General features: G+C 34.9%; 1 protein-coding gene across 1 annotated transcript; it reads right to left on the bottom strand.

Annotated features, from left to right (window-relative positions):
• Positions 1-6,295: 6,295 nt before the first annotated feature.
• Positions 6,296-14,928, bottom strand: LOC140758450 (ATP-dependent Clp protease proteolytic subunit-related protein 2, chloroplastic). The gene is made up of 9 exons (XM_073094622.1): positions 14,774-14,928; positions 14,620-14,666; positions 14,438-14,510; positions 10,814-10,934; positions 10,589-10,726; positions 7,468-7,584; positions 7,287-7,355; positions 7,089-7,184; positions 6,296-6,635 (listed from the first exon to the last, which is right to left on the bottom strand). Exons 1-9 carry the CDS (start codon positions 14,845-14,847, stop codon positions 6,495-6,497), a joined length of 876 nt encoding a protein of 291 aa, XP_072950723.1. The 5' UTR covers positions 14,848-14,928; the 3' UTR covers positions 6,296-6,494.
• Between the last annotated feature and the right edge of the window lie 294 nt (positions 14,929-15,222).

Genomic DNA, 15,222 nt, shown 5'->3' with positions numbered 1-15,222 from the left:
AGATTTATCACTATGTTATTATAGGAAAGGTGTATGAAATATAATTTCTTAGTGATTTCAGAGAACGCCCCCACAACTTAGTTGTCCCTTTGAACCTAGATCTTGGGATCTCTAGTCAACTAGGTTGGGTTGCCGTTGTGTCGTTACTCTAGGTGGTAGGCTTCAAACCCATTCTCCTCGATGAACAATATACTTGATCTCTTATTAAACTTTTTGTTAATAGATCTGCGATGTTATCCTTTGATTTCACATAATCAATGGATATTATACCATTTGAGATCAATTGTCGCACTGTATTATATCTACGACGTATATGTCGTGACTTACAGTTATACATTTGACACTGTGCTCTTCCGATAGCCGATTGACTATTACAATGTATGCAAATTACGAACACAGGTTTTGGCCACATAGGAATATCTTCTAAAAAATTTTGAAGTTATTCTGCTTCTTCTCCAACCTTATCTAATGCTATAAATTCAGATTCCATAGTAAATCTAACTATACATGTTTGTTTAGAAAATTTCCATGAAATAAATGCACCCCCAAATAAATCTAGCTCATGGATTTGGTATCTTTTATATCAGAAATCTAATTTGCATCAGTGTACCCTTCAAGTACTGCTGGATATCTTAAATAGTACAATCCATAGTTAGTGGTGTATCTCAAATATCTGAGTACCTAACTATCGCCTCCCAGTGATCACTACTTGGATTACTTGTATATCTACTCAGTTTACTCACGGAGTACGTAATATCCGGACGAATGCAATTCATGACGTACATCAAACTGCCTATTATCTAAGAATATTCTAACTGAGATATACATTCACATGTATTCTTTGTGAGATAAAGATTCACATCTATAGGTGTTCTGGCTAGATTGTTATTATCTTTATCAAAGTTATCGAGTAATTTCTCAATATAATGTGATTGAGTTATAACATGCCCTTCAGTTGCCTTAGTGATCTTAATACCAAGAATCACATCTGCAACTCCCATATCTTTCGTATCGAACTTATTAGCCAACATGTTCTTGGTAGCTTTAATGATATTAATATTGCTACCAATTATTATCATGTCATCCACATAAAGACATACAATGACATAATTATTTGAAGTGCATTTTACATAAACGCATTTATCACATTCATTAATGTGAAAACCATTTGAAATCATAACTAGGTCAAATTTTTCATGCCATTGTTTAAGTGCTTGTTTAAGCCCATAAAGATATTTAACTAATTTGCACACCTTTCTCTCTCATCCTAGAGCCACAAACTCTTCGAGTTGTTCCATATAGATTTCTTCATTTAATTCACCATTCAATAATACAGTTTTCACATCCATCTGATATATTTCTAGATTATATAATGCCGCAAGAGCAATTATTAATCGGATATACGTTATTCTTGTTACAGATGAATATGTATCAAAGTAATTTATCCCTTCTATCTATCTATATCCTTTGACTACAAGTCTCCCCTTATATTTATCAATTGAACTATCTGCTTTTATCTTTCTTTTAAAGATCCATTTGTAACCCAAAGGTTTACACCCTGGTGGAAGATCCACCAATTCTCAGGTATGATTTTGCAAAATGGATTCAACCTCACTATCAATAGCTTCTTTCCATGAAGGAGCTTTAGGAGTAGACATTGCTTCCTTATAACTCTGAGGTTCTTTTTCTAACAAATATGTTAGAAAATTAGGACCAAAAGATGTAGAAGTCCTTGCCCTCTTACTTCGTCTAGATTTACTATCATTTTCTTCTTGCATGGACTCTTGGTCCTGCTTATTTTCATAAGTTCTTTTCAGAGAAGTTACTTCTGATGTAGATTTATATGGAAATATATTCTCAAAGAATGATGCATTCCTAGACTCAATAATTGTATTCTCATGTATCTCAAAATTATCAGATTTGTGAACCAAGAATTGATATGCAATACTATTATGAGCATAACCAATGAATATACAATCAACAGTTTTAGGTCTAATTTTTATTTTTTAAAAAACTGGAATTGCAATTTTTGCTAGGCACCCCCACTCTTAAGAATTTATAGTTAGGTTTTCGACCTTTCCATAACTTATATGGTGATTTATCCAATTTCTTATGGGTAACCGGTTGAGAATGTGATTTGCAGAAAGCAAAGCTTCCCCCCACAAATTCTAGGGTAAACCAGAACTTATTAACGTGGCATTCATCATCTCTTTCAGAGTTTTATTCTTACGTTCAGCAATACCATTTTGCTGTGAAGCGTAAGGAGCCGTTGTTTGATGAATAATTCCATTTTATGCACATAATTGTGCAAATGGTAACTCATCTTCACCACCTCTATCATTTCTTAGCATTTTAATCTTTCTGCTAAGTTGGTTCTTAACCTCAATTTTGAAATGTAGAAATATTTCTAATGCCTCATCTTTATTTCTTAGCAAATACACATAACAGTATCTTATACAATCGTCAATAAAAATAATAAAATATTTTTTTCCACCTCTAGTTTGAATAAATTTTAAATCACATACATCGGTATGTATAAATTCTAGAGGTTCTGTACTTCGTTCCATGGAATGAAACGAAACCTTAGCCAATTTGGCTTCAACACATATTTCATATTTATTATTTAAATTAATTTAAAAATTAGGCAACATGTTAAGATTAATTAATCTACGCAATATATCATAATTAACATTCCCTAATCTACCATGCCAAATTCCATAAGACTCAAGCAAGTAAGAAGATTCATCTTTATTTATGTTTAGAGTCACAATAATTACATTTTTTAAGAGGCCATTTGACAAGTAGCCCCTTCCAACATGACATTTTTGATAAGTACAAACTTATCAGACTCAAACACCAACTTAAAACATTTCTTACTCAATAATAATCTCAAAACCAGATTCTTTCGCATGTCGGGCACATGCATCACATCATTAAGAGTAAGTTCTTTTTCTGAAGTCAACTTTAACACGACCTTCCCTATTTCTTCCACCTTGGAAGTCATTGAATTGCCCATGTAAAGTTTTTCATCTATTGCAGTTTGATAAGATGAAAATATCTACCTGTTGGCACAAATGTGTCGATTAGCTCTAGTGTCTACCCACCATTCTTTACGATTATCACCAATCAGGTTTACTTCGGAGACAACAGCGGAGAGGTGCATGTCATCAACATCAGAACGAAGGTTTTCCACTTCAGTTATATTGGCTTATGGCTTCTTCTTTTCAGAGTTCTCCTTCTTTTGCGCAAACGGTAGTCTTGAGCACAATGCCCTTGCTTGTCACAGACGTAGCATTTACCCTTGAACTTCTTTGCGTCGCCACTTTTAGAGCATTCGTCGGTATGCTTCCTTTTCTTGTTCTTTGTGGACTCCACAACACTTGCCTTTGACATGTACTGGCTTCTAATTTTCTTTTCAGCAGTATAATTGTCTTCTTCTATCTTCAATCTAACAATAAGTTCTTCAAGTGTCATTTTTTCCTTACACTTGAGCTTTAGGTAATTTTTGAAATCCCTCTAAGACGGTGGCAATTTTTCAATAATACCCGCCACTTCGAATGATTCATTAATCTCCATCCTTTCAGCATGAATCTTATAAAATTATCGCTTGAAGATCTTGCACCTAGTTAATCACTGATTTAGTGTCAACCATCTTGTACTCAAGAAATTTATCGACTACAAATTTCTTTGCACCGACATCTTCCGTCTTGTACTTCTTGTCTAAAGATTCTCATAATTCCTTGGACGTTTTTATTAAACTATACATGTTATACAATGAGTTGTCCAGTCCATTGAGGATATAGTTTTTGGCAAAGAAAGTCGGCGTGCTTTCACGCATCCACTACAACAACTACTTGCCTATCAGTTTCTTCCTTTCGGAGTTCAGGCACATATTCATGTAATAATTTAGCCAAGTTCAAGGTGGTCAAATAAAAGAGCATTTTCTGTTGCCATCTCTTAAATTCTGCACCACAGAACTTCTTAGACTTTTCTCCATAAACTGTAAGTACTAGAGTAGTGATAGGGTTAATAGTACTATTTACTATTTCATCCATCTAAAAGAATGAAAGAAAAATAAAAATTCGATCAGAAGAAAAGAACACTAACAGGAATCAGAGTAACAACCAAAAATTTGGTCTTAAGATTGTTGGCGATAAGCCGATAACTATCTGATTCCAAAGAGTCACAAAAAATCAAATAAAAAATAAATTAATTAATAAAAAAACTTACAGATTACAAAATATAAAATTCTAAATAGTCGAGTCTAGTGTTGAACACTATCTCCTTAAGACCAATTTGCCCTTCACCGGTTGCTTCTGGAATAGTGGACATCAGTCTCCTAAGATACAACGACTGTCTTGCACTCAAAAAGAAGCAGCTATTCGAATGCCTTGTTGAACCTGAATCGTGCTGTGCTCTCTCTCAAATGCAGACTCAAACTTAAGATTTGACCCAGACTTAGAAAGAATGAACCAAAATTATGTGTATCAAATTATGCAGACTGATAGCCTATTTATAGAATTAAACAAGCTCGATGAAAAGATGCAAATGGTCACAAATAGATGCACCATTTCGGGTTTGAAACCAATTAACAGTTACAACGTGAAGAGATGCACCATTTTGGGTCTGAAACCAATGACTGATTAACTGTTCATCGAAGAGACACACCACTTCGACGCAGGTTCATCCAACCAACTAACCCAAACCAGACCATATTTGAACCCGTATCATGCAAAAATTAAAATTAGACTTAACCCGTGCGTGTGAACCAAACCGAGCTGAGCCACAAAATAACTACCCCTTTTGGGGCCCAAAACCCATAAGAAGTTTGTTACTTATATACTATACTAATATTTCTCAAATATCCAATATAGTACTAAACTCACTTTTCTTTATTTTTCATTGTCATGATACCCATTTTAGAGTCAATTTTTATTCACTTCTTTCATGAATTTAACTAAGTAAATATATGACAATAAAGTACTGTTTAAGCTAAATTAATTCTACTATTAAACCATCATTAATAATGTGTGAGCCCCACTTAAAATTTAGCTCAAAATTAATAAAAAAAATCCATATCAAATACATGAAAAAACCAACAGGGATACATCAAGATGTCAGTCACGATTTTGTTTTGTGATAATCAAAGTGCAATAAATTTAACAAAGAACACTATGTATATGAAGCACATTGATATCCAGAATCACTTTGTTTTAGATATTATGATAAAGGATGACATTATCGTCAGTTAGATTCACACATTAAGAAACCTACCAAACAAGTCACTGCTCACAAGTTCACGCATTGCTTGGACTTGATTGGCGTTTGAAGGTAATCCCCCTTTGGGGTTTTTGGCGGGATGACAATTGTATGTTTGCAACTAGAGGTTAGATGAGTATCAATAATGTATTGACTTGAGTGCAAGTCAAGGTGGAGTTTTGTGAGTGTGACCTGCACTCATGCCTTTCAGGCATGCCGTTCAAATGGCCATGTTGGCATTTGAAAGGCCCTCAAGAACTTTTAATATGCTTTAACGTGGGAACGATGTTGAAATGTCTCTCAAACGAATCGAAGATTTGCCTAACCTAACATGTTTTGACTTGAGATTTTATTTGGGAAAAGTAATTATATCTTTCAACACTTATTAGGGCTTGACTGAATTGACCCAATGATACAACTAAAGCACTTGCAACACTTATTCTTGGCCATTAATTGATTGAGTATGAGCAGACAACTAGTATTAGGGCTTCAACACACATGACAACCAATTCAGGTATAATAAAAAATCTCAAATCTTATTAGTAGACCAAAACATATTATGTTGGCAACAGTTATCTATAGAACATATTAGACACCGAATATTGAACAAAAGAGGGGCCTATTCTACCAATCTGCAAATTGCCCACACAAATAATGAACAAAAGGAAGAGGAGAGAAGTATTAATAAACAAGTATTAAGTTAAGCTATTGTTTGATTACAATAAAGAGACATACTGGAATAAGCTCAAGTTAATGTAGCAAGGTTTCACTTAAACTCTTGTATCACTAGCACGGCAACTGTTCTCACCAGGGTGAAGGCATGTTCTTCAAAGTTGGTGCCTCCGATGCAAAATTATGCCAAAAAGGGCGGCAAAAATGTCGAATATGCTAAATATTGCACTGTTCATTCATATGGTCAGCTATCATGAAGGTAAGTGCATAAGAGAACGAAGTCCAATACATCGGAAAAGCTATATCACGAAGGAACAAAGAATGCTATATCAACAACGCCCCGTTACCTGAAATCGCAATGAGATGTAAAGAACCTAAAAATAACTGCTGATAATATTCACTGTAAAGGCAAGTAACACGATGGTGCCCTTAAATTTTTGTATAGTAAATGCATTGCAACTATGAAAAAGATGATCTAGTACATTTTCTGGTGTCTTAATCTTTTGAGGGTTACAGAGACAATGATATGACTGAATCAGATACATTAGCAGCAGTGGCCTTAACTAACCAAGCCCTGTCCCGCTCTGTTCTTTACGAGGCGCATCAGCCTTGATCCTTGCAGGTCTAAGGATACGATCGATAAGTCCATATTCCAGGGCTTCTTGAGAATTGAATCGCTTCAAGCGGCTCAGATCTTTGTTGATCTGCAATTGATTAAATCGAGGGAGAAGAAAGAAAATATATTTAACCAATGCCTATAAAACAATATCAGAAGAGAAATCATAAAACATGCATAAATAAGATCTTCTAAGAGTGGCAATTCCAGCGGCCTCAATTTCAGTAAGTCTAATACAATTGGTTGGCACGTTGAAATCATAAATGGATCTATCTAACTAGAATTCAACCTATCAACACCCCCACATGTAAATAGCAAACTAACATGAAAAAAAGAAATGAAAAATCATACTTTTAAACAAGATTAGTGCATATTAAAGATGACATTATTCATCAATTACTCAATAGTATTGCAGACCAAGTTATAGGCAAATTCAGAAGTATATCATAGAAACTCAACATCAAAGCAGTTTTCACGAAATTTTACTCAATAGCAAGCATATGAAGTAAATGTGTGTATGACCACAGTAACAGAAGCATACCTTTTCAACAGGTTGGCCTGTCTTTTCTGCTAACTCGCCAAACAGGTAGTCTCTGATTCGAAGGAGCTCATTTGCTTCATTACGAATATCATCAGCCTGTCGAAAGTGCCCACCAAATAATGCTACCAGAAAACTAATTGGCAATTATAGTGACTTTTCTAAGGATAGAAATCTAAAATTGCGAATAAGAATCAGAACCTGGCCTCGGGCTGATCCAGCGGGAGACTGAAGTGCAATCCGACAAAGAGGCATAGCAAGACGGCTACCCTTAATAAGGTAGAAGAGGAGAAACAAAGAAGTTCTTAATCGAAAGAACGATACATGCAAATATCTAGCACAAAAAGGAGTACGACCTAAAATAGGCTTTAAAGAATCAAACCTTTTCCCCGGCTGCAAGAAGAAATCCTGCTAAGTTATATGCATAGCCTACACATTGAGTACCAACTGAACTTTTCAAGCTTTGCATAGTGTCATATATAGCCATGCTTGGTGTCAGCTGCAATTATCAAATTAGATAAGATAAGTGAACTAAATAACTTACATTTATATCAGGACTAAGGATTACCATACCAAAGACACAGGGCTTGCCGACCTTGGCTCGGCACAATACATATTGCTGACATGTGCCATACCGATCAAGTGTGCCATAGACTTGCTAACTAGTCAAAAAATATAATTTATAAACCTTTCTAAGGCCTTAAAAAGGTTTTAAAGGCTAATATAAAGTCATTTGACACTAGATATTAGTATAACATATGCAATTAGATGATTCTAATCTCATCATTTTTCTCAATTTTTCTCAGATTTTCTAAGTTGGGCCAGATAACTTTGAGAAAATCGAGTTTTCATTTCATTTCTAAAATTCGACGTATAATCTATATAGGTCATATCCCACATACCAAGAGGTATCAAAAGAGATGACAGGGACTCAAATTAGGCTTATTTAAAATAAGATATGTTCATTCCTAGTAGCAAGTATGGGAGTATCGAGGTATTCCCCACTATCGGTGATGATAATTCACTGGCGCAATACGTATAGACCTGTGTCGGCCGTGCCGATGGGCATAAAAATGCATAAGCAGGATAGTAATCCAAGCTTTCAAGGTTCTTGTTAAAAAAAGAAAAAAAGAACAAAAGTAAAACGTCCAAGTGCGCAAGACTCTAGACAATAAGGAATCTGATTTGATGAGGACAATCTTGTACACTATTCTATAGAGGCTCTCTCTAACCCTGATCTGCCAGCAGGGAGCAACAATCAAGTCTCACATGTCATACAAGTCTTAGTTGTCTCACCAAATTCTTTTTATATGTCCTCTACATTTTTCAATGAGATCTTAAAAGTATGACAAATGGAGATGGTTCGAGACTCCTCACCTAGCAAGTTAATATATACTAATGATGTTCCAGACTTCCAACACATCTATAATTTTCTATTACATAGAGATCATAGTTGTTAATTAGATGTCTTCCAAGTCCCAATTTTCAAAATATCTGAAGTTTAATGTTACCATTTCTTTGCATTACTGGGTCATCCAGGGCTTATCAACAGATGCTACTAGTTAGTGATTCCTCAAAAGATTAAAAAAAGAAGGCAAACTTTTCAGTACCCCTACCTTCATTCTTTCCTATCCAAGGGCTACTATGGAAATATCAATTGCCACCCAGCCTATTAACTTGCCTCAAGAGTTGTGGTAGAACCAATATGCAGGACTTCATATGATATGATATTATGATAGATCATACTCTTAACAGATGTATAGAAGGTCAATAATAGATGTAACATCTTCTTATTCATAAGAACATATTTCACCCAAAGTAGAGTACCAAAAGTTGACAACCCTATAATAGGATTTAAATAGCCAAAGTTCTGGAAGAGGCTGCTCAAATTGAAACTGAAAAGAACGAGAAGGAACTAAATTCATTCATCATATCAAATAAGATTCAGCTACGGAGGCATGAACAAGGCATGGCATGCTAATTTTTACAGGAAAATAACTGACCTAGGATGTTAATAGAGAAACCTAAAGCATGCAACATTAAACATTTAAAATATGTTTTCAAAGAAGCCAGATACTGTTTTGTGGTCGCAGAAGCCATTTCAAGTAAACAAGTATTAGGAGTCCAAAGCCATTTAAAGCCCCCTCTTCAGCTGCTAATTACAGGAAATATAATCTTTTTCTTATCAATAGTAGAACTTCTCATAATTGAAACATTCATAAGCAGCCCGCTTACAATAGAATGCTAGATATAACCTAGCCACATTGTAATAACCCAAATTAAGAATAAGAATAAAATAATAGTAAGAAAACGTTATAAATGTAAAAATAATAATTAATAACATATTAGTATTAGCTCCTGTGTCAACAACATTAGTTATAATAATAATAGTACAAGTAAATACTAATAATAATAATGATAATAATAAATGAGAATCATAATACAATAAAAGAGTAGTTATAATTTCTAAGTAGAATTGAAGAAAGGAATAAATAGCATAGTTACATGTATATACCACTAGTAATAGTAAGAGGAATATTAATGATAATAAAGAATAATATTGACGAAGAATACATTTTTACCTAGTACAGTTTCTTTCTGGATTATCTTGAAACGTTTCTTAGGATCTTTCACTCTACTCCCACTACTTTTTCTAATCTTCTCTCATCTTCAGCTCAAACCGATTTCGCCTGCCCTTATAAAATATATTTATTTCCTTTCCTCTCTCGCCGTCTCTCGTTATTATCTTCTTCCCACCTGAGCTCAACTCATATCCACCCACCTCACCACTATCAGATATTAGACTAAAGAAATTGAAGATGCACTCAAGTGATCAGAAACTTCTAACTTAGAAGAAATTATACCCTATGTGTAAAATTTGGCAACATAATGTAAGGCATACAGTGTACTATGGTATGTATGAAATGCCATGTATACTCAAAACCCAAAAGTTAATCACAATCAATTAAACTCATCAACAAACAAACCAACAAGCAATATGCAATTTTCAATAATGATTTCAGGAAGGGCTGCAATATTCTATAAACTCTTTGTTTCTTTGTTCACTATTCATTGCCATAATAATAGGAAAAAGTTGGTCTTGGTTGTCAGATAGGATCTTTTAAATGAATCTACTCGATATAGTGAAGAGGGTCATCTTTAATTCCTAGAGTTGTCAAGTCTAAGAAAAAGGCAACTTGAAGTATCTAGACATGATATGGCATAATAGAGAGCTTAGATCCACCTCCATATTCAAACTTTATAACTAGTATAAACTGTTCGCCATAATTTATATTATATTGATCACTAAGAACTATAAAGAATCCGAACTCGAATACTTAATGGCTGTCAAGCTTGAGTCCCATCTCAATAGCTCTACCAACTTAAACTACTTCCAGACCAACAAATGTTTTGTAAACTGTAATTGAGATTTAACTCAGGATAATTGAACCAGAATGACATGAAAAATAAATAGAATAACGGATGCACCCCAAAGTACTCACATCTCCTCCTGGGCCGTTGATGTATAGATATAATTTTTTGGAAGACTCAATACTATCGAGATACAACATGGTTGCCAGCACTTGATTACTAAATTCTTCATCTATATGTTGCCCGATAAAAATAACTCGGTCTCGATACTGCACATCAAGTACACAAGTACACAAATTTAGTTGCCATTAATGCAAAATGTAAAAGCACCGTATATTGACACTGTCATATCTTACTAGAGCATTCCATAGGTCAACCCACTGCCAAGTTCCTTCACCAGGAGTTCTATATGGCACTCTTGGTGTGCCAATTGGCATCATATAAATGCGTCCTCTCCTTTGACTCTTGTTCGACAGCCTATACATGATAAAGACCCGGTAAGAGAAAATAATGACAATCAGCAAGCTGAAGTGATGTCATGCAAGATATGATTGAAGATCAAAACATAATAAGTAACGGCATAACAAGGTAGCAATATGCATGCCTTCTATCATATAATCCACATTACACACAATAGTTACAATACTCAAATGCTGCAGAATTTGATGGATCCTATTCCTCAAATATCTCAGTTGACTGGATTGTGCAGAGGATAGTCCACCAAATATCATCCAAGTACCATAGACCAAAATAAAAGGCTACAAGAATGAAATACGGCCAGCATAAATTCTTGCTTCGTAAGAAGAATGTACACAAACACAAGACACAGATATGACACAATATAGACACAACAATACATCAAATCTTACAAAACTAGGACACAATATGTTTAGGGGCATAGCAAAATTACACAAAAAAAAAGTTGCTAACTTAAAATTTAAATATACAAGCACTTGTTTGGGACTCAATCCTATCCGAAGTTCCAAACTTCATTGGATGCATGACAAACATCTTGTTGTTGGACAGAGCACACAGTTTGGCAAACAAATAGCCATGTTCAGCTTAGTCAGCAATTTATTGTCGCATAAGCAAAACCTTTGCCACCAGCATTATGCCAACATCACAAAGAATCACTTCTTTATAATCTTGCGCAATAAAAGTTTGAACTAGCAACAAAGTTTTACCACTACTATTCATGAATACTTAACCAGGCTAGTTAACACATTCACTTCCTCCCAAGTTAGTTGACCAATATATTCTATGGTACCACTGTGATTTATGATTTGTTGATTTCACATTGTTTCATAGCACCTTGATCTTTACATGCATTGGTTTTCCTTCAATTTAACTTATGATCACACAATTCGGTTATATTTGTCACTCTAAGGATATTATTCCCCAATTGTTAGCTTCCATGCATGTTATCCTCATTGTCTTTAAGCTTCCAATGTTTTTCTTTAGTCCCCTCCTAATATAATCTTCCTTATGTCTCTCCTCTTTGATTTGTGCCTTTTAACTGATATAGTCCTCACAAAGTTGAGAATTCTTTCCTTTCCCATATTTTCTACTCAAAATCAGGATATAAAGATCTTTTCTCCACTTCTTTTCATCATTCAATAAGTATCCAGATTCTCTCCTTCAATCTGATAAATTGCTTTATCACCTCTCCACAAATGATTCTCATTTGCCTCTTCACTGGTTTCAACCTGCCAGATCAATGCTTATCTTATACCAGGTTAGATTCCCTATCATTGCACCTTTTCCTCTTCAACTCCCCGTTAACAGCCACCACAAATTCAAACCAAGTTTCACTCCTCTCCTTATAATATCACATTATCACCTTCAATAATTTAGAACAGGGCTAACTAACCAAGACCCATTTTTCCCTTCAATGTCCAGTCATGCCATCCTAAATCATTCCACATATAGATGCTCACTTTGTCATAAACTCAAAGTTCCAATACAATCCCAACATATGACTGCTCTCACCTTTACTTCAATTAAGTAGAATATTAAGACCTCTTTAGCATCCTCTCATTCCCCTAAATGATTGCCATCTTATATTGATGCTTTAAAGAAAATGCTGCGAGCAGATTCTGTTACTTGACAAATTATCCAATTGACTACATTTTCAGTTTTTAACAGGTCTTGTACCATGGTTGATCTATATCCATCTTGAATTCTAACAGTAGGCTATAAGGAGTGATATTTCGACACTCTCATTGTATCTAAATCAGAATAATTCTCAGCATGTCAGATATTTCTCTTTAGTATCAATATTCTGCAGATTAAGCAGAAAAATGTTGATATAGTTTCATGATATTTCTGAGACACAGTAAGTCAAATGAAGAAAGAGTATCATTTATTCCGATTAAGCGGGCAATACTCATTTAGCAACAAGTGCCAACCAAAGATTTAAAGGAAATCCAGAACTGCAGCACAGCTAGAAAGAGAAAATGAATATCTACAATTTATAAGCGCAATTCTCTCTTTTATGATTTTATCTAGGAAATAGTACTTTACATAATATTTTGAAATTTTGTTACGAATATCCACTGTTACAACTTACAAGTGACAAGTTGCAATCACAACTTATCAAAAAAAACTAATTGTACTATAATAAATATATATATATGATCAAACAATTAGGTATTGGAATTATGACCTCGATACTTGAGATTCAAGCTCAAATCACTCTCTCTAGCAAGGATGATACTTTCATTATAACAATGGGCTATATTCCACAAATTATAAATAACGGTAAAGAAAAGGACTATAAAAAGTGGAAGTATTATTATAACTATAGAACATAGAATAAAGAGAGGGATAAGAACATTGGCTTCTACAATTGGAATAGTCACCAAGAATCAGGCTACTAGGAACAAGATTTTTCAGAGATTGTAAGAGGTAGATAGGCAGGCAGAGGTCATGCAATGCCTAGGCATTAGGCAGTTGCCTAAAAATCAAGACAGTTCCACAAAAAAAAAACCAAATAATGACTAAAACAAAAGTTTAAATAAAGACATACAATAAAGCAAAGCATTTTGGTTAAGAACTATTCTAAGCCATTAGAATTCATAAGTTTACCATTGTTTTCAACAGTTTGAATTTCAAGGTCCACTATATAAAAGAACATGATACAAGGTGCCAAGGTGGTCGCCTAGGTGGGACCAAAGGCAGGGCCTTGAAATATTCATCTAGGGCGGGCGCATAGGCAGTAAAACAGTAATTTGCTTAAAAAATTATAATGAAACTCATTTGCAAGGTAATCCATCATTGAAAGTGGCCCTAAATAGAGTCTGAAACCTTTCGAATATTTTGGGTTGATGAAATATTAGCAGGGAAAAGTTGCTTAATTTGGATAGTTCCACTGCAAATCCCTATGGCTGACTATTGTAAGAAATGATCAATATAGTAAAAAATTTGGGATACTTGAGTTACAGAGATAAACCTCCTCATGCATCTTAATTTTCTTTCTATGCATAGAAAGCAACTAGGAAACTGTATTATTTATCCCCTTGAGATACACACTAACTTATTTATGCTCCTCCACTACAATTTTTAGCATCAGTATGAGTGCCAGGTAAGCACATTGTAAATCCCCTTATCCCAAGTTTCATCAATTCGTGCACACTTGAAGATACAGAGGAATTTAAAATGGCTAAAAGAGAACCAATACTGATCGATGTTAATAATATACTCAAGTGACTTCCTCGGCAAGTCCCTCCAGCTAGAAAAGCTACCATGTCTTACAAACTTTGGGGAGGGGGGGGGGCACGGATAAGTGTTTCCAAACGTTTAAGAACCATAAAATCTATGAAATATAAAATAAAAAGAACAAAATAAATAAAAAAAATAAATGCACATGCACAGATAAACAATTCTAAAACACTATAAATTGTGCGATACTTATTAATGAATACTGAAGAAGGAAAAAGATGTATTTCTTTTCTTTTCTTCCTTGCCGAACTCAAATTTACCTCAATGAGAGGCTCTGATGAACTTTACTGTGAAAGCCAGCACTAACATTTGGTGAACCAGAGCCAAAAGCATCTGCCAAATTGAAACAAAGAAGACATCATGAGCGCATACGTATCGAATCTTGCATTCCAGACACCAAAGAGAACCCTAACGGATGCCCAATAAGAACAAACATGTATACCCGCCGAGGACTGGGGCTTCAATCCGACGAACACTTTGGTGGCCAAGCTGGAGAAGACAAGGAGAGAAACTCGATTAACTGGAAATATTACAGGCAAAAGCATTTGAGGGGGGAAAATAGAAGGGAAATCGAAGGGGAGAAGGGGAAGTTTTGCCTTCGCGAAGGCTTAGTTTCGGTGCCGAGGACGTGGAAACACGAAGAATTCGCGGAGTGCAGCGCGAGCGCCATCGGCGGAGTGAGAGGGATTGCGTTCCGCGGTCTTTGGGAGAAGGGAGGGCTTTGCAGAGAGTAGGAAGGAGGAGGAAGTGAGGATAGAGTCGACGAGAGATTTAATAATACCAGAAGGATTTTTTTATTTTTTATTTTTTTTGAACAAAAAATAAAGGTAAATATATTAAACCTCTCCTTGCAATAACCCATTCCAAAAATAAATTATGCTACAATACAAATAAATCTTTTAGCATATGTACATCCAAATTCACAATAATTTTTTTTTTTTTTTTTGAAAAAACAAAGAGCTGTGACCAGCTATATATTAATGGACGGTCGAGGCGTTGCCGCGTTGACAAGTAGAAGATTACACAGCTCAGATGGAACCTGGGT

The sequence above is a fragment of the Typha angustifolia genome, chromosome 3, assembly GCF_048772165.1.
Source record: "Typha angustifolia cultivar Huaian chromosome 3, ASM4877216v1, whole genome shotgun sequence".
NCBI classification, from domain to species: Eukaryota; Viridiplantae; Streptophyta; class Magnoliopsida; order Poales; family Typhaceae; genus Typha; species Typha angustifolia.
This window is presented reverse-complemented; position numbering and strand designations above follow the sequence as displayed.

What these genes read in the sequence shown, in the direction of transcription:
- LOC140758450 (XM_073094622.1), bottom strand. Translation starts at nt 14,847, where the DNA reads ATGGCGCTCGCGCTGCACTCCGCGAATTCTTCGTGTTTCCACGTCCTC. An exon ending in GAAGCCCCAGTCCTCGGCGG is followed by an intron (nt 14,511 to 14,619) that starts GTATACATGTTT and finishes TCAATTTGGCAG; the next exon opens with ATGCTTTTGGCTCTGGTTCA. An exon ending in TTGACCTATGGAATGCTCTA is followed by an intron (nt 10,727 to 10,813) that starts GTAAGATATGAC and finishes CTTGATGTGCAG; the next exon opens with TATCGAGACCGAGTTATTTT.